The 21,090-nt window shown below is 35.6% G+C and overlaps 1 protein-coding gene across 1 annotated transcript in view; it reads left to right on the top strand.

Moving 5' to 3' along the window:
- Nucleotides 1-19,823, top strand: part of LOC149772708 (uncharacterized) — a 60,017-nt gene extending 40,194 nt beyond the window's left edge. Inside the window, exon 4 of the mRNA XM_089947452.1 lies at nucleotides 18,583-19,823. Coding sequence (XP_089803578.1) covers nucleotides 18,583-19,608 — 1,026 coding nt within the window. The 3' untranslated portion in view covers nucleotides 19,609-19,823. The remainder of the gene's footprint in view (nucleotides 1-18,582) is intronic.
- The last annotated feature ends 1,267 nt before the right edge of the window (nucleotides 19,824-21,090 follow it).

Below are 21,090 nucleotides of genomic sequence, written 5' to 3'. Positions count from 1 at the left end.
TGTATAACGCTACCGTATGTGCCGAAAAGAAATCAGTCATACTCATGTTTAGAATGTTGATGAGTTTTGATACTGACTTAGTAATAAAACTTTTGAAATTAAAATATAGTTTCTAGGGACAAAAGAGAGTAGCCAGTTCACGTACAATATTAAATTTTCTTCTAAAATATTGCAATAAAACGAAAGTATGTGTTAAATTATTTGTTTATAACTTTTATATCTTAGTGATTATTTGTTGATTATAGAGAGTTGATATTGGGAGAATATTTCTGAAACTATGCAACTCGCCCCGTTTCTAGGTACCGACGTCATAATGTAAAGTATTCACGAGTATTATGTGGTAGTATGGATTAGTTTCGTATAATGGACCCTCCCTAATTAAATAACATAAGAAATTCCCTGGATGTTCCATTGTCAAGACAGGAATAGTTTTTTGTATTAGGTGTTTGGGTCGTGTTTGGTTGTGCATGGTGTAAAGTACCAATCTTCAGCGTGTTTAGAGTTTCTGACGAGGCATATGAACGAGAAACAAAGCAAACAATGCAATTGTGTGATATTTACGCGCTTAAAAAAGCCTTCAGTTGGCAAAGACTTGTCTAAAGATCCTTGGAAATAGGGGATACAGTGGGCCTCAAGCCAGGTCCGCGCAGTTGTTGTTTGCTTCGCTATCTAGTGATACCCCTTGTGTTGAACAATATAAAATGAGTTAATTGATGAATGTATGAAACCTAGTTAAAATTTGTAATACAAAAAAGCGGTGGTTATTTTGGTTTATACAAGTCTAAAACTATACCTCTATAACGACCTTAATTTGAATGTAAATTCGGCGTAAAGATTTGGTCTTTACACGAGTGTCACGTTATAAGTAAGGAACAATAGCCAGATTGCAATATGTATATGCTAGACCCTGAGGCTAATTATTCGCTTCATAAATGTTGCGAGTGTCAGCCTTGCGAACAATGAGTGTCAAAACGATGTGTACACAGCTGGCCGGCCGGCTTATGTTACGATAGAGTAAGCCGACATCAAAAGGACGGGTGGGAAGACAGTTGTATATAACATGGCCATATGAACTTGTTACTGGAGCCTTATTTGGCTGCGTGCGATTCACAGGTAAGTGACATGAATTGTCGGTGTTGGGCTCAAAGGAACATCAAGTGGGGGTCGTAAATCCACCCTTGACAGACTGCCGGGGAGGGGGCAATGTCTTCTAATAATGTAGACCATGGATGAATCGACATCCACTCGGAATTGAGCAAGGCGTGGCCACCATTGGAATCGCAAGTTTAAATCTTAGTGTCTTGAAACTAAACGTCAGTAGTCGCTAAACCATCTTGCAGGAATTACATAAGGAAGTTATAAGCTACTCCGACGTCATTCGAAATTGGCGGGAAACATTGTTATTCTGGGAATTACAAAGGAGCTTCGGACAGGAAGCTTTTATGGACCGGAGGATCTGTAGGAGACAGAGAAGGGAAATACCCTGGTACAGTTGGTCCCAAGTCTCTGGGAGACAAGAAAAGGAAAGAACGGAAGTGGAGGAAGTGGAAGGGTGAAGGACGTGGTTGTTGGACTGAAGGGGTACTGGGCACCAGTCAAGAAATACTACAGATGAGTAGAAACACAGGACAGGAGGAAAATCGATCACACTAAGTCAGATGAGGAAATAGGCCGTCACTTGGTCGAGTGAAAGACGAGTGATGGGATTTTGAATATTGAATTTCATTTGAGGAAGGACTATCTGTTATTGAATGGCATTAAATTTGTTGTTTATTTGAGTTCCACCTTTTGTGTATTCAGTAATTTAAATGTCGGCATCGCTGACTGGGGGCGTGGTACTTTGCATCTCTATCACTACTTTTATTTCTAACAAAAACGAGCCAGGGTGGGTCTTCTGTAATAATTAAAGATAATACTGGGAGCACTCACCCCAACCTAAGGTAGTCTACGAGACCTTTACAATGAGTGTATGCCATGAATTTGTTTTGGACAGGAATAGGTTGTTAAAAATATGAACGTCATAAACGGTTTGAGAGTACTCATCTTAATTTTCTCCTCCTGTGTGCTGGTATCTTGTAATGATGAGGAGGCTTGTGTGTCCCAAAAGATCCTAAACCAATACCGGCAGGGGTATTGACCCTTGGCAGGTTTTGGGGGAGGAGCCTAACAAAACCCAGCATCTGGTCCTCCTGGTTGGGGATTGCGCGTGGTGCCAACAACTCCACCCGAAATCAAAACAAAAACCGTTACAGAAATTGCAAAACCTCATGCAGCCTTATGTCCCAGACGGGATGAAAAGGACTAGGGGGGCTAAAATGAAAGCAAATATTAAGTCTGCATTTCACGGATTCAGTATTTACTCTTATTGTTGACCTCACTATATAAACTGAGTAGTACTTTAGAATCAATAACCAGGTTAGACTGTATAACATCAGTTTAGAAGTACCTGTGAATCAAGAACCCTTTCTTGTCTAAATTATTTTATCCTATGTGAATGGTTAAAATGCAGTTCTTCGAGATTTTTCCTAAAATGGATCAAAAGCATATCAATCTAAAATTAATGTGTAAATGTACAAGTTTCTAAAGTTATTTTATTCCCATATAGGCAGAAATAGTTCATGATTGATTGTACTTTATCGTCTCTGGAGAATATCATAGTCTGAGGCAGACAGAAAAAAATGAAACATATCGCTGACTGAACAGAAATATCTGAATTGCACGACATATATCTCTCGACGGGATTGAACAAATAATACGATTAGGTAAGAGAACACTGAGGCATGTGACAAGCTAGTATTTATTGTTTTTCTCTGGAGAGTATTTTTTTGTATATCTTTGTGTGGATTTCAATCTGTAATCTTTATTCGTTTCTTCCCTGTACAATTCCACTGTCTTGCTATAAGAAATAAGTTAACTGTTTTCTCAAACCTTCATTTGTTTAAGACCACTCAGCTGGCCAGATGTGATGAGTTGGAATTTGTTTCCTTTAAGCTAGAAAAATGTAAAGAATGAATAAAGGAGATATTGCTGAGTCAGGAAATGAATTAAAACCATTTTTGAAAAAGTTGTACACTAGAACAGGGTTTTCATTGCTCTGTATCAGTCTATATGCGACTTTCTTGAAGTTAATATATTCGATGCAAGTGCGTATCTGAGATTGGCCGGATATTTACAACAGACTAAATGTTTAGACGTGTTGAAATAGTTACATGAACATATTATTCACTCTAATTCTACGTTTGAGTTAAATATGATATGTTTAATTTTAAACAGTGCTTCATGTCGGTGACAAACATACGCCCATTCACTTTAATGACAACTGTTGCGACCGTTCAAAGCATAGCTTGGATTTAATTGTCATGTTCAAGAAGCAGTTAGTGTTGGGCAACAAAATAGCAGCAGTCAACATGCAAAAATGGCTCTAAATTTGGAGATATTCGATATACCCTTACCTATGGTACTCCAAATAGAACATGGAACGGTATCATAACTGTGAGAGTACTAACTTCGAAAATTAATACTGAAGTCGCCATCTCCTGGATTTATGTGTATTTTGCGACTGGTTTCCATGGCAACCGTATACAAAACTAAAACAATAATGACTTATGTTGCTAAGGGACCTACCATAACTTTTACGGCTAATTAGTTTGGCAAACTGAATCAGACATAAGAATATTACTATTTTTGTGTAGCCTTTAAATGACGACACATAGGTAACACTGTTTTATTTAATGTCGACACATAGGCGACACTGTTTTATTTAATGTCGACACATAGGTGACAGTTTTATTTAATGCCGACATATAGGTGACACATTTAATGTCGACACATAGGTGACACTGTTTCAGCCGCACCGGTGTCTTCAACAATGACATTTATTCAAAAATATTGTTTACAATGCGAACACAAGTCATCTATCTGTGAGATCAGTTATTGCATTGTACTGAAGTTTTGGGACAGCATTATTATGTACAAATGATTTGTATCATGATATTCTATGAATATAAGTGACCACAAGCTACGTTCTTTCTAACAATATTATACTGTACACACTGTTTATGGAAAGTAGCATATCTTCTGAGTCCGTTGCATTATTTTAACTCAAAGTTCTGAATAAGATTGCTGTCTATCTAAGGTTTTACTCAGATAATACGAGTTTGGGCAGCTTCCGAAAGCTCAATTGGTAGAACGTCTGACACATAGTCCAAGGGTCAAGGTTCTTTACCAGACAATGTCTATAGGGATCAGCTGCCTCTATATGTCGTTGTCACATGCAATTGCGCATAAATGTGTTAAAAAAAGCTGTTATAAATTATCCAGCGAGAATTAGAGGCAAATATGCTGAGTTCCTATATCGCCTGCAAAAAGCAGAAAACTTTTGGCATCTTTGTCAAAAATGTTTAAATGTTGTGTGAAAGTTGTTTGAATCTTTGTAAAAAAAATGTTTAAGTGTTGTGTGAAAGTTTTTTAAATGTCGTCTAGGTTTTATATCAGCTGGAAGCAAATATTACTATACGTCAAACGTTGTCACCTTCAAATGCTATCCTGACTTTGCAAAAAAATGTATGGCATAGTGACAGCGTTTATAGGCAGTCACTCCTTGTCATTGAAAGAAACGTTACAAGAGGAAAAATACATAAACAAATAAATTATCTACTATATTTTGTACGGCCAAACTGTTTATACAAAGATAATTACTCAAAATGGTTGTAATGGACATAGGATGTCAAATAAAAACATTTATGGTTTCGTTTTTATAGTTCGTGGACTTATAAAACAAAGACAGTACTTTTATATTTTGTGTTCTTATATCCACTAGTGTTTATAATGGCGTTCCTAGTTGTTATTACATAAAAACCTTTAAAATGCTTCTGAGTCGAAGTTAAAGACAAATAATTAAAAAAAAATATAACACTGGAATTGTCTTTTAACACATCAGTATGCGTTCTTACAATGCAATTGGTCAGCTACTAAATCAGATATGCAAATATGACCAGTACAAGCTTTCCGACTTTTGCAGTACATGTAATTCTATCAAAACTAGTAGGTACTTGTAAGTTAGGTTGACCGGTGTGATTGTCGCACACACTTATTCGTCTTGCTGATAGGGACCGGTAATATACTGATTCGATCAACCCAAGGTTGACGAATTTGTTTCGCCCACCGTTCTGGTGAAGATAGACTGCATGCTCAAGGTTTTATTAGATTTTCCACTCACATAATTTTTTCTTCGACTAAGTCTCTGGAAGATAAAGAACATCTTTTACCGAAAGTTACTTTTCATCGTACGTATTGAAGTCGTACGTATTGAAGATAGATATTGATAATATTTTTTATAATGTGAAGTGATACAACACGCTAAATTATGAATGATGGGTAAGTGCTAAGAGATGGCGGAATAATAGGTGCTCAGAATGTCTTGATTTAATTGGCATCATTTGATGCCCACAGTGCACGCCATTGTATCATTCTTCATATAGACCCTGAAGAATGGTAACAAAATAAACACAATTATGTCAAGCGCACAGGACAGTTACATTTGGATTTGATGATGATGTTCTTTTGCGGTATGAACAATATGTCATTTTGTTAGGCTTCTAAGTACAGAATAATTTATGTTTTGTGTCCAAGTTTCCAAAACCTCGAAGGACAATTCTTCTTTGTTTTGTTTTCTTAATTGCCAAGTAATATCCTCAACTGAAAAACCAAATGTGTGTGTGTTCAGCTTTGGGGGATGGGTGGCTCGGGGCACATCAGGCATAAGTTTACAAATACACCCTGACAGCAGTCTTGAAACTGTCCTTAATCTAATCTTACTCTAATCTTAATCTAATATACAAGACATTAACATAGCTTGTCATCAGATTCCCAAGAAGTTGAAAGAAATTTTTAAAAAAACTATTCCCTACATTTCGAATTAAACCAACGTCTTCCTCGAGAAAAAATAAACTGCATACCAAGAGATGCACAAGGAAACAAAGTTTGCCATGGGTTGAACCATAATTATCTACTTATGCAAGGAGAGAAAAAGAATAACTGAAATGTCTAAAATTACATAAAAAGCAAAATATTGCAATACGTGTATCATTTTTTATTAAGGCCGAGATAATTAGGTCACGTTATCAAGGCTCCTTAAGAGCCCGGATAAATAAAACGTGTTTAATCACCGAAAAATTAGTAAACTATTAAGGAAATTCAGAAGATTATGAAGTTCCTTACGAAACGGAGTTCTCAGGTTTTGATTGAGGAGGTGAAATTACAACGCATTTTGAATTTTCATTTTACATTCGATTTCCCCATGATTGATTGCCCTCAAGTAAATAACCCTGTCCAAATACTTTTTCACGACAAATAAAACCTTTGCTCCTTTTTATATTTAAGTCAGCAAACAATGACCAGTACTTACAGGATGTAGAAACAAATTACAAGATGTGTCATTTCGTATTGAATTATATTGTTTATCATAAGACTGCAATGAATGTTACTCTGTTAGACTAATGTAGGTTTATTCTCCAAATTTTTTAAAAATCACATAGATTCGTTTCACACGGCAATGTTTTCAGATGTAAGTGATGCATTGCACTTAACGAACTCTTTGGCAAGTCCAATAGGACACCTACTGATTAAATAATAAGTTTGTAGTAGCGCTTCTATAAACTGCATTCTCTTACAAAGTATAAGATTTTCTAGAATGGTACGTCCGCGCAGAGTTTCTTCAAGCATTTAACGTCAAAATATTCCTGTCTCGCAGGATGGAAACTGACAAACTCGACAAGAAAGTTTTCATTGTCAGTGAACAATGGCATGGTACTCATGACTACTACTGTAATCCCTACATTTGTTCTTTTTAAATCCTGAACTTTCCAGTGTATTCTAATAATTAATATCTTAATCTAAAGTATCTTCAATGATAAACTCACAGCGAAGTCCTAGGTTATCCGTCCTTGTTTGGAAGGGCTGGACTGTTAATAAAACAGTTTGTCACAGATTTCACTTCCGGACCAGCAAAACACCTCGTTATTTAACATGCACTGTCGCCAAATATACAGACAGCCAAACCAAAATTATCCTATTCTAATGAATACACAATGTTCTTTAAATCAATACTAAGACTGCCTAAACCTAACTCATGTATCACCAACAAATTGAGAGGAAAACATGCTTGAGAAATAGACTGGGCCTACATTCGTGGGCATGATTGTGCTCTGATTTCTATCAAACCAACCTATTTATGGCCAATTACAGTCCGACTCATATCGGCATGTTATACCTATCTCAAATGTATTGACAAAGTCTTTTTATTTCAAAGCGTACAAGGTGTGTGACAACTGTCAAACAGTGTGGTACTAGTGTTTCACGGGGTTGCAAGTTTTGGATCAAGTGCTTCTGAGGCGTCCAAACTAACTCAGCAGTACACACTTAATTGTAACACAAGATAAGTTCTATTTGAAACCATGTTTAGAATATAAAGACGTTGGTACATTAAATTTTAATAGAATTGTAAAGAAATGTTTAAATTTAGAAAGCTAAATTTTAACGTTAAATTAAATTTTCATAAAAATTTTAACAATGAAACTGACAATTTAAGACAGCAAAGTTGACTAATGAATGGTATTTAAAACACGTGCTAGCGTTCAGGAAGTAATACTATACTGAACGGAAGTAATAATTGTGACCAAAGTCCAGGAGGTATGCACGATTTCTCTCCTTTGTCCTATACAAGAGACAAAGTCTCCAATAGTGGGTTGGATGTTCTTACGCTTGCTTATGGAGTTTACATTCCTCGTATGTTATCTAGTCTGACGAACATATACATTAACTGCATATGTCCAGTGGGCGAATGCGACTTTAATCAACGATCGTATCGATTTATACGTTATTTTAAGTCACTATATCAAATCTTCCATAAGAAAATGGGTGAATGCAGGACAGCTTTGACTAGCTTTATCTGCCCTTTCATTACCCTTTATGCCGACTAGCCAGCCACTAGTACAGGATACTTTTCCCAGATCATACAAAAAGTCATGTTTCTATAATATGTGGGATCTTAACGTGTTGTCAAATTTAAGATTCTGCAAGGCTTTTCAATATGGAAAGGTAATCCCAAAACATGCGGAAATTATTTTTTTTTGAGCTTTGTGATGTGATGTGATTTTTATTTTTAACGTAGCTTTAACAATTTTTCAGTCATACTGCTACGATGTCTGCAATGTGGCAGTTTATAGTGATGTCTAGCACTGGGGCATCATGTTGCAGACATGTAGCATGATGTCCCACCCAGTCACATTATCCTGACACCAGGCTGACCAGTCATAACACTAACCTCTTAATGCTGAACGCCAGGCGAGGCAGCTGTTAGTATCATTTTTGTAAGTCTCTGGTATGACTGGGCCGGGGATCGAACCCACGACCTCCCGCATCCGAGCCGGACGCTCTAACCACTAGGCCACCGGAGCGGGGTTTGTTTTAGCTTTTAATATAGTTCAAAGCTTCGAGTTTGCCGGTAGTTTCTGCGGTAAAATGTTAGGCTTATCCGGGACATAGCTCCATTATGGCACATGGAGTGTTAGGATGGCAATTCCAACTTTGTCTCTATCCTTTGGACCATCTGTACACAGGGCCACATGTCTACGATAGTTGGCTCTAATTTCATTAAAATTATTTTTCCAAAAGAAAAGGATTGTTGAGGACTTTTTGAATCCGCATTGGTGGAATATTATTTTGAGAGGTTTTGATAACTGCGCTGGTAATTTGGGAATGCAAAAGTCTGCAATATTTCCATCAACCGGTAGAAAGAGATTTTACTAGTTACCGGCTTCTGACATTTGCTTGTTAATTTAAGCCAGGTACGAGCGATTTAACGGCCTATGATATTGCTTGCCAATTTAGGCTGGTAATAGCAACAACAAAAAACCCACAAACACGCACAGAGATTGTTGTCAGTATTTTTGTATATTTATTTTTAAAATATCAAAATGATATTCATGGTGTTGAAACAATTTTTCTTTGAAAATAACTTTAACATCGACCTTTGTTGCTCTGGTGTTGTCTGTTGCCAGGCTGCCCAGTACCTACTTATGGTTCTGTTGTGACCTAAATATACAAATGTGACCTCGATCGATAAAAGTTTAGTTTTGTATACATCCAATCAGAACAGTGGATACATAGGTACACCAATGAACTTTGCCGCAATACTGACGGTGCAAATGCAGTTTATACTTCTCGAGACTTTATGCGTATAAACTTTGAACAGATGCCGTATGAAACTGGCAGATTAAAGAGACCACTTAAAAAACAAACAGTTCACATCCAGAATTCAAACGTAATCTACGAGTTTGTTGTAACCATGAGGAGGTTAACTGCTTCCTCGAGTGGCAACAACTTATGTCCAGTGTAATTTTGTTATCCGATTGGTTAAGTAAGACATATTAATAAAGAGAGTACTCATCCAACCAACTAGATTCATGCTTTGACACCTAAAGAGCTATTTTTCTGAATATGTCAATCTGTTAACAACAACAACAACAACAATAATAATAATAATAATAATAATAATAATAATAATAATAATAATAATATCATTAGTAGTAGTAGTAGTAACAGTATTCACAGCATATTCAGCAGCTACATATGGCCAGTACATATTTACATATTGCCTAAATTTAAGCCACACCATTTTATATCCCTCTGCTTTTCTCATTCCAACGTTTCTCCTACTTCGCATTGAGTCAGGGCGTAACACAAAATTAATTTCATAAAAGTATATTCTGTATTATATCGTTGCACACAGTGGTCAAACATATTCTAAATGTCAGTGTAATAATATGTGATCTTTGATCCCTCTGGTGGATTATTTCTTTTTGATGGTTATCGATGTCTACAGGATGATCGGTCGCTGTGTTAAAAACCGGATATAGAGAATCTTATAATAATATGCAATTATGGGATGGAATTAAATGGAGATCTGAGCAGATATATAGAACGTGTATACAAAATATAAAAATTTAGTTAATTTGATAACCACAATAAAAGTGTACAATACCAATTCCAGGATGCCCCTCCAAAAGAAAATAAATTAATCCAATTTTCTAAAATGCAATTAGCAGATTCGTTTTTCACAGATACGACCAAATTTCACCACAAGATCGAGTGTGTCATATTTTAACTGTCCAGCATGTCTTCATAACCTGATAAATGGTTGCTGGTCATTCCCAGAATCAAAACAGCTTGTCGGTTTGGGTCGACTTGCACAGCAAAAATCTTGTTTCCTCTGGCTTATTCTTTCGTCACCGCCTTTAGTGGCCTTTCCGCCTCTCTTAACCTGGTCGTCCGCCCTTATATGCCGTTGTTCACTCTACATCGGCCGTGGAAGCTATTTTCCCTCTGCTTTTTAAATTCGCTCTCTTTTTCCTTTAGCAGAACTGTCTCATTACACCCCTGGTTACGTGTCTCCCAAAGACTTTTCAGCTATACGCCCCTTGGGCAATTTTTACGAGAGATCTCGCCCACCCCCGAAGTGAAAACATATTACCTCAAGCAAAACCTAGACTGCTTGTTCTGGGGCGTAATTCGATTATAAAACGCGAGACTTCACAGAGAAATGCACATCAAACCGTTAACTTACCCAGTCAAATTCAGGTTTGTCTAACCGCCATTCTTAACACACAGCCCTCAATATACCGATCTGTGCAAAGTTTCAACTTATGACAAATATTTCAGCAAGTACAAACACTGTTTCTGCAATATTTCAACCCTTGGAATTTCGATAACCAAAAACCAATTATTCGCCCTTGTCCTGTTTGCCTGACATAATTATCAAACAGAACCTCATTAAGAATCAATCAAGTCCCTAACTCGTGCATTAAAATACTATCTTCCTAAAAAAACGCTACGGATTTAATTCCATGCAAAATATCATACATCAACTTAAAATTGACAAGTGTTACAACGACATCTGCGAAATTCACTCTGCTATGTGATTCAATGACGTCTGCACAATTCAAGCTGTTACAATCCTCTACAAATAACCCAGTGGAGAGAAAAATGTTATGGCGTCTTGCATTAGTTTACCAGTTTATAACTAAATTACAAACTTTGATGAATGTCCATCCAATCATATTGGAAGATATCAAATTATGAACGGACGGACAGTCAGAGAGTATTTCATTATCCTTGACGTGAAAACATGTGGATAATATTCCTTTTGGTGCTGCTGCAACTACTACTACTACTACTACTACTAACAATAATAATAATAATATTAATAAAGGTTCTTGAACTGTATGACAGTAATGAAAGACATATCTGATTCCACATGTTGGAAACTGTTTACACTCAGACTTACTACAATACAATTATTAATTTTAAAGCTGAACTTCTACAACTCTCTCTCTCTCTCTCTCTCTCTCTCTCTCTCTCTCTCCACACACACACATACACACACACACACGCAAGAAGCATACACACGCACGAAACGCATATATTTGACCTTTCCACGCAGTGGCTTAGCAACCGCCCAAGCAACCCCGAAAAAGGGGTTGGTGGCATACACCGAATTTATTATAATTTCGTCTTGTTCGAATAAATATTAGATTTTGCCTTTGAAATGTGTATCGATTGCAAATGAAAATATAATGATATACACTGTTTGCTTCCACTCCAATTACACGAGGGAATGTCTATCACGTGATTATCTTAAGCTCATTTTCAAGTTCGCTACATTGGTTTCTGATCCTAGTATGAATAATACAGCATCGGCATCACCTGAATGCATGGATAAATGACAAACAGTCAGAAATAATTCATCAATCTATCATCAATCAAAGAAAATATGAGAATTATTTTAATAGCTTTATAGTAATCCACATATCTTTATACCATATCATATCATATCATATCGTATCATATATCAGAATACCTTGAAAAGTTTGTTTTACAGGCATAAACGGGTATAAAAATACCAACGGCAAGATATCAAAGCGTCTAACACAGACTAGGTAATTAATAGAGCATTATGCTGTACGGCAGCAGAACCATTTAAACGTAATTAACAACCAGGTGTACAATGTTTAGTGCTAAATTATCGAAAGGAAGGTTCGGTCTATAACATTAATAGCCTGCAGTTTATGGATGTAAGGCTAATGATTTCAGGTCTGACAAAAACCTTCATGGTACCAAAGATTTCGTATACACAGTACCACATACAAAACCAACAATTTGGGAGTAGGTCATGGTTTTCAAATCTCAAGTCGCATATGTCAATATAAAAGAAGTATTATTTTAGTTAAATGTTCTGGTGCCTTGTAATAATGGTATTGTATACAATGTGCCCCAATAAATGTTGGAAAATAGTAATGTTTTCATAAGGTTTGTATGATGAATCCAATTCAAACCCCAAAGCTACCTACATTTTTTTATCAGCTATATATTTTGTCTTAAGACATTTAATTAAGATTATCACAGCATCCGTTAATTAAGATAATCATGACATCCGTTTAGTGCAGAGCTAGTGTACAAAATGATAACTATGCATCTACTACCACCGATACATTTTTCGGTCGAGAAGCGCAATGTCGAATCTATATCAGGATAAAGTATTTAAAATCTTTTGGAAGAAAGAAAGTTGTTTATGTCGAATAACGACCCTGCTTTTACAATCGTTGATCTCAGCTGTCTTCTGATCGAAATAGAACATGTGAAGTTTGAAACAGAAAACATATTCAGTCGTCCTCAAACCAAGTAAGCCATAGGTTTTAGATAACTTCTAATTATTATTGCCGATAAAACCAAACTGTTTTACTTTATAATGGAGGCCTATAAAACAATAGCAGTATTAAGTAATAATTGCGCTTCATATGTTTAATATGTGCAAGGTTTTGGGAGAGAAACAGACAAACAGACAGACAGACAGAGAACTGGCGCACCTGAAAGAACTTCAACAGTGAGAGATTAATTGATGAAACTGATATGTCTATAATGGCAGAACAACCTGTAACAATATAACACAAGGAAAGACGCCAAGCTTCGAATAACTGCATTAGGAAGATTTTGTTTTGTTATTGTGTGGGTTTTACTGCACTTCAAACACGTTATTGGTTATTTAAGCCATGTAAAAGGAGCTATGTGTCTTTCCTAATGATACACAAAGGTAACTAAGCCCGGCTGGCCTGGGCGGGTATCGAACCCGGAACCCTTTGAATTTACGTCTACAATGCTCTACCAATTGAGCTACCACATCTCAAGAAGAAGAAGAAGAAAAAGAAGAAGAAGAAGAAAAAGAAGAAAGTTGTGACGATGATCATTTTGATCAACTCATTATCATTCTACAGGAGAAAACAAGTTTTCTCTGCTCCAAATCGCCAACCTGAATTGCATGCAATGGGTAGGGAATCGACAAGAATAACAGCTTTTGCTTTTTTAGTTTTCATTTTAAAAATTCTGCGTTGGACGATATGGATATTTGTTGTTGAAACAGCATTAATAGAAAGGGCCAAGATTGTCTGTTTGCTTGTTTAATGAGTCTACATGCTGGTACTTCCGCCAAAACAAATGATCAACACAAAAAAGAGGGTGAGTGTTTACATTATAGTACCAAAAACAACTGTCTACGAAGAGGAAAAAGCAAGAGGGTTAAATACATGACGTCATTTTGTGATATCAGTAAGCAAATAACAATACGCTCTTGATGTAATTCAAAAGGCCTCAAAACAGTGTGTGTGTGTGTGTGTGTGCGCGCGCGTGTGTGTTATAAATACGCAAAATCCCTTGAATCGGTTCACACTGGAAAATAAAGGACTGACACGGCACACAGGGGTTCGTTACAAAGAAAATCTGGAGTATCCGTCCTTGAGTCAAGGAATGGTGGTACTAACCTGTAACAATATAACACAAGGGAAGACACCAATCCGCACCCCTCGGTAGTTCCAACACTGCTAGTTTATCCTAACTGCGTCTGCTAATTTCCAACTTAAGCCAGTCGTAATCAAGAATAGTTCGATTTTCAAAACAGCTCGGCACACTTAGTTCAGTTTGTGACATAATGGAGAAAATGCAATAATTGTTCACCGGTTTGGACGTTGGAACAAATATCGTCTAGAAGTGCCGTTTTGCATTCGGATAGTCTTGGATTTCACCTTTGACCGAAAGGTAGGATCCGAACAACCTCGAGTCCGCAGTAAATATCATTAATGTACATTGTGATGCGTTTTAATTTTGGTGGCAAAAACAGATATTGATTTTGGTAAATTTGGTGCTGATTGCTGGTTACATTGTTGCACAGTGCAATGTTAACTCCTGACACATACTTACTGTTGAACTACAGACTCGATGTTGTTCGGATCTTACCTTTGTAACGAGCCCCTTCCACACGGGGAATAAAAGGCAGCACCCTGTTTGACTCAGTTGACAAAATCATTGGTTTCTGCCCGCTGAAATTTATATCCCAGATAATTTAAAATATTATATTATGATCTAGAATAGAGACGAAAGCGTCAATTATAATGGGATTACTGTGAGAAATAATAAAATCGAACTTACACAGAAATAGGTTACTATATATTATGATGTAGAATTAATAAAAAAAATAAAAATAATAGTAACAAGATAATATAACGTAGAAGCTCGTAATAGAGAGAGAGAGAGGGTTATAGATTTTTGCGTTGCTCGGGAAATTGATACAATTCATTTTCCCGTCACTTCTACTATGCATTATCCTTGCAATTATATATATATATATATATATATATATATATATATATATATATATATATATATATATATATATATATATATATATATATAACTTCGACTAGGAAACAAAGACAGGTTTGCCGCTTATAGTAGAAGACAGGGTGGGTTCAAGACCAGTGGAGTAACTTAGAAACGGTCTGGATGGCAACTTTTTTCAAAAGCATCGAGCTGCATGGTAAACAATGTTCTCCACAATTATCGCATAGTGCATGGAATTGATCTTTAAGTGCGTGAATCACGCTTTCTTTAAAATGACTATAGGCCTAGAACACTATACATTAATTATCTTCCCGAAGAGTGGTAATTATGTCCTAGAAGTCGCTAAAATCGTATGATGTTGATTATTAGGAAAAGTTGATTTAGCATACAATCCACACAAATATGCTGTAGAAAATAAATCGTCTACTTTTCTAACTCAATGCTGAATTCTTTGCTTCACTGATTGAATGAGATTAATTTCTCTGATAATATTAATGTCACGAAACGCAAAAGCGACACATCCTGTGATCCACTATTAGTAAAACGTAAGCATCAATTATTAATAGTCTCGGCAGATACGAAATGTCGCTGTGATATTTGGGAGTAACCCACTTGCACATTTTTATAGCAAAATTTACTTCCCACAGAATCATGAATTATCGGACTAAGGTCCAATTTAAAAAGGACAATACTTCGTAAATTATAACGGTTTGTCTGTAACCTTAGTGAACTGAGGTGTCGATTTAGAATACAATGCGAGACTTTAGTCTCGAATGTGAATTGTAGATCACATTGCTAGACTTTACTCTCGGATATGAATTGTAGACCACATTGCGAGACTTGACTCTCAGATATGAATTGTAGATCACATTGCCAGACTTTACTCTCAGATATGAATTGTTTATCACATTGCCAGACTTTACTCTCAGATATGAATTGTAGACCACATTGCCAGACTTTACTCTGGAATATGAATGACTGGTCAAGGGGATGAAAAGCTTGCATGGATTAATTAATAATATATTTTATTAGCCAAGAAACGCGAGTTTAAGAGCCATGTTGCCACATTATTATATCGGATACCTTATTTGGCTGATTCTACTGGAAACCTTTGGAAATTGTTAATTTGACTCAGACTCGCTTGTTCAAGGCATTTTAAATTCCAGGTTAAACATACATCTGGACATCCGATGGTCAAATAATGATAAGTTACATTTAAGAAGGTCATTATTATAATTGTTAGAGACCAAGCCAGTTCACCTTTAAAGGTCAGGACACGAAATTGTACGTCACAGATGTTTTCCTACTAAGTGCCGTCAGGACATGCGTTTTAACTAATAAACCGAACTAGATTATTTTAAATGAATATAAGAGTAATAATGCGATTCACCTTATATGCTTTAATAATCAGTTTTTGTTGGAGCTGTAAGTACAGCTTATCTAGTGAGTCAACCTGCCGCATGTAACTCGATTGCTTTGAACCAATAATGTAATTAGACACACAACCAATCTGTCTATTGAAGATTCTCCAGTAATGTAATCAGTCATATAAACAATATATCTGTTGAAGATTCTTCAATATTGTAATCAGACATATAAATAATATATCGGTTGAAGATTCTCCAGTAATGTAATCAGGCATACAAACAATCTGTCTGTTGAAGAATTTCCGTAATGTAATCAGACATATAAAAACAATCTGCTGTTGAAGATTCTCCAATAATGTAATCAGACATATAAACAATCTGTCTGTTGCAGATTCTCCAGTAATGTTATCAGACTTACAAACAATATGTCTGTTGAAGGTTCTCCAGTAATGTAATAAGATATACAAACAATCTGTCTGTTGAAGAATTTCCAGTAATGTAATCAGACATATAAACAATCTGTCTGTTGAAGATTCTCCAGTAATGTAATCAGACATATAAACAATCTGTCTGTTGAAGATTCTCCAGTAATGTAATCCGACATATAAACAATCAGTCTGTTGCAGATTCTCCAGTAATGTAATCAGATTTATAAACAATATGTTTGTTGAATATTCCCCAGTAATGTAATCGGACATATAAACAATCTGTTTGTTGAAGATTCTCCAGTAATGTAATCAGACATACAAACAACATCTATGTTGAAGATTCTCCAGTAATGTAATCAGACATATAATTAATGTCTCTGTTGAAGATTCTCCAGTAATGTAGTAATGTTATCAGACATACAAACGATCTGTTTGTTGAAGAATTTCCAGTAATGTAATCAGACATATAAACAATCTGTCTGTTGAAGAATTTCCAGTAATGTAATCAGACATACAAGCGATCTGTTTGTTTGCAGATTCTCCAGTAATGTAATCAGACATACAAACCATCTGTATGTTGAAGGTTCCCCAGTAATGTAATCAGACATACAAACAATCTGTCTGTTGAAGACTTTCCAGTAATGTAATCAGACATATAAACAATCTGTCCGTTGAAGATTATCCAGTAATGTAATGAGACATATAAATAAACTGTCTGTTGAAGATTCTTCAGTAATGTAATCAGACATACAAACAATATTTATGTTGAAGATTCTCCAGTAATGTAATCAGACATATAAACAATCTGTCTGTTGAAGATTTTCCAATAATCAGAACATATAAACAATCTGTTTGTTGAAGAATCTCCAGTAATGTAATCAGACATATAAACAATCTGTCTGTTGAGGATTCTCCAGTAATGTAATCAGACATATAAACAATCTGTATGTTGAATATTCTGCAGTAATGTAATCAGATATATAAACAATCTGTCCGTTGAAGATTCTCCAGCAATGTAATCAGATATATAAACAATCTGTCTGTTGAAAATTCTCCAGCAATGTAATCAGACATACAAATAATGTGTATGTTGAAGATTCTCCAGTAATGTAATCTGACATATAAACAATCTGTATATTGAAGATTCTCCAGTAATGTAATCAGACATACAAATAATCTGTATGTTGAAGATTCTCCAGTAACGTAATCTGACATATAAACAATCTGTTTGTTGAAGATTCTCCAGTAATGCAATCAGACATACAAATAATCTGTCTGTTTAAGATTCTCCAGTAATGTAATCAGACATATAAACAATCTGTCTGTTGAAGATTCTCCAGTAAAATTGTATTATGGTCAATAGGTAGTTTGGATTTTTCTGGTCCAACCATTTGGAACTGTCTACATGAAAATGTTAAAAGAAGTATCATCAGTGCCTCCCTTCATCGTAGATGTACGCAATAGATAAACTTCAGATAATATGTAAAACAAGTTATGGCAAACTTGCAGTGTATTTTTCTATGTACACATTATACTAAAGTGTCCCTGAATGTGTTTGTGTGTGTATATATCACGTTTTATTCGCCGAATACATTTTATTTGTTGTTTGTGTACACTAACCTGTAATACTGTAGTGTACATTATCTTCCCCGCAAAGTTTTATATATTGTTTGTTTGTGCATATATAATGGAGAGTCACAAGTGATATTAGTTTTTGTACAAACAGTATCACCATAAAGTTCAAAGACTTTTATTGTTGTTCTTTTATTATTATTATTATTATTATTATTATTATTATTATTATTTTATTATTATTATTATTATTTGTTAGTTCAAATACGTGCATACATACATACATACATACATACATACATACATACATGCATACATACATACATACATACCAACGAAAACTTTAGAAGTGTTAATACACACGATATTCTTGTATAGATACTTTGTTAAAATTTGTAGATACTATCTAATACACCCCCTATTATCCAGCATCATATTTAACTTGACTTCTTGTTTAATTGTGAAACCTATTCATTCTTAACTTTCAGAACGATCTACTGAGACCAGGTCTTTACTTTGCAGAAGTAGTAGATTTGCAACACCCTTTTCTCAAAGCCGCGTCGTCTGGAAACCCTAGACAACCTGTCAGCTTTTACACTGGCAACTTCCGGTATCACAGACCATACCCAAACGAAGAAGCATACCTTGCTGGTATTATGAGCTCTATGCCCGCTGAAAAGCAGCTAAAAGATTCGGTTGAAATAATTAAGACATTTACCGTTCAAGGAAAGGATCAGGATGGTTACCGTAATCATGAGTCAAATAAAAAGGAAATTATATCCCCGCAATCAGTATTTAAAGATGAAAACTTCAGTGCTGACCGCGAAGCGAAAGTGGTAGACGGACTTGATTTAGACCAGTCAGCAATCTCAGTACAACACGATATAAGTGACACAAGTGAAATCAGGTATCAGGATGCTATTGATGGAGACGACAAAGTGTCGTCTGTTGAAAATAGTTTTGGAATAAAGAAGATATTTAAACGTCTGATATTCTGTCCTGATGAAGGTTGTAAGAACAAGCGCGTTTATATGCTCCCAAGTCATATTGGTAGAAAAAGGGCTAAAAGAGAGCTTAATGATGGAAACGGGAAAACACTTACAGTTGGTGCTGACAGAATTGGAAACACGTGGCAAGGTAGACTCTATAGATATGGTGATGAAGAAGGCATAGATGTTGTACAATATATAATGAATGATGGCCGGGTGAAAATATGCAGTGCAAATGGTGTCTGTTTAGAGGGTGACTTGACCGGAAAGGAAGTACAGCCGAACTCAAAGACCTACTTTTATTGTGGAAAAAAGTATGGGTGTTCTAGCGGTAAAATAGCTCTCTGCCTCGGTGGAGACAAAGTTGGTAATAACATTTTCAGAAGTTTATACGCAAGTAATGAGGAGTGTGGTTTGAAAACTGATCAAGAGAAACGCCTGATAACTATTGGGTATGGTTATGCCAATGCTAAAACGCCTAAAGGAAAAAATGACAAGGCAAAGAAATATGTGAAAAGTTGGTAAAATGTATACGCTTTGGGGATTTGCTTACTAATTAACATTTACATTTAAAGTGATCATACTTTACCTTAATCATAGAAGAGTTAAAAAACACAGATGCGTGTCTGATGTAATAGTCTCGGATTGATCCTTATTTCTTTAGAATGTCCTTTCATTACAATAATAAGCTTACCTTGTATGTAAAATTCAGATATAATTAGAATAAACAATGGCATGTATTATTTCTTTCACCGAATTTTTGGAAGAGCTTTCTATACTATCCTCTCACTCCAACGGCCGAGATACATAGTGGAGAATACAGTGAAACGATCGGCTTACAAAAAGACTACTTTTCCCATCTAATGTATGTACCAAGTAAAGAAATAAATACGTATTTTATTTGTTACTGTGGTTAATAGATCAAATCCATTTGATTTTAATAGCAATATAATAACCATGCGGCTAAGAGAACAAACAGAGAAATCCAGTGATTTTTATTTGCAAGATAAATTAGTGTACTTTGATATTCTTGTGCTTCACAAACTATGTACATTTTCATGTATGATGCAGGGTCCGAAATTTTCGTAGACCACGAATGATGACTTAGAGTTACCACGTATTGAAAACACGCAGACCAGTGGGTTTCTCTTTAATGTCATGAGTTGTTCCATAGTTTTCAAACATATATACAAAAACATTTTGCAATGGATAAAATTTGTTAATAAATCGCATGAAGGTAAAGGCAGAGTCTTGTAACCAACAGTATTCAAATGTCGTCCCCTGCCTTCATTGACTAATGAACTTAATCTGGCTACCGGGCTCTTTTCCGTCAGGACAACATGTAAGTAGTGAATGGGGATGGTATAGGGTCTATGGGACTTATCATTAAAAATACCCTTGGGAACATATAGGGTCTATGTAAATTTAACATGGAGAAAAATCGTGGGAACATATAGGGTCTATGGGAATTAACATGGCCAAAAACCCTGGGACAATATAGGGTCTATGTAAATTTAACATGGCCAAAAAAAACCTGGGACTGTATAGGGTCTATGTAAAATTGAAATAGGGAGGGTCTCTATTTTTTTTTAAAAAAAATAAAAAATAAAATAAAAAATAAAATAAAAAAAGGGGTAGGCAATTCAAAGGCTATCTCCTTTCGAGAAATATGGGGGCCCTGAAAAGGGCCTTTGGGTTTTCTTCTTCTTCTAATTTCTTCTTTTCCTCCACCAAGTTCTTATTTTATCTCCTACACTCTTCTTCCCTTTCTTTTTTTTCTTCTCCTCCTCTTCTTTCTTCTTCTCTTCCTCCTCTTCTTTCTTCCTCTTTTCATTTTCTTCTTCTTTTTCAATTTTTTCGTTCCATTTGCGTATTCTTATTCTTTCCTCTTCATCCTCCTTCTCCTCCTTTATCTCTTTCATAACGCAACTAATCTTGTCCTTTGCTTTTCTTAAGTTATTAATTTCCATCTTTACACGATGGGGACTATAGGAATAATGGTCTTCA

Source organism: Sinohyriopsis cumingii, unplaced genomic scaffold (genome assembly GCF_028554795.1).
Source record: "Sinohyriopsis cumingii isolate HCF-2022 unplaced genomic scaffold, ASM2855479v2 utg001237l, whole genome shotgun sequence".
NCBI classification, from domain to species: Eukaryota; Metazoa; Mollusca; class Bivalvia; order Unionida; family Unionidae; genus Sinohyriopsis; species Sinohyriopsis cumingii.
Note: the sequence above shows the minus strand (reverse complement) of the source record. Positions and strands in the feature narration are given on the sequence as shown.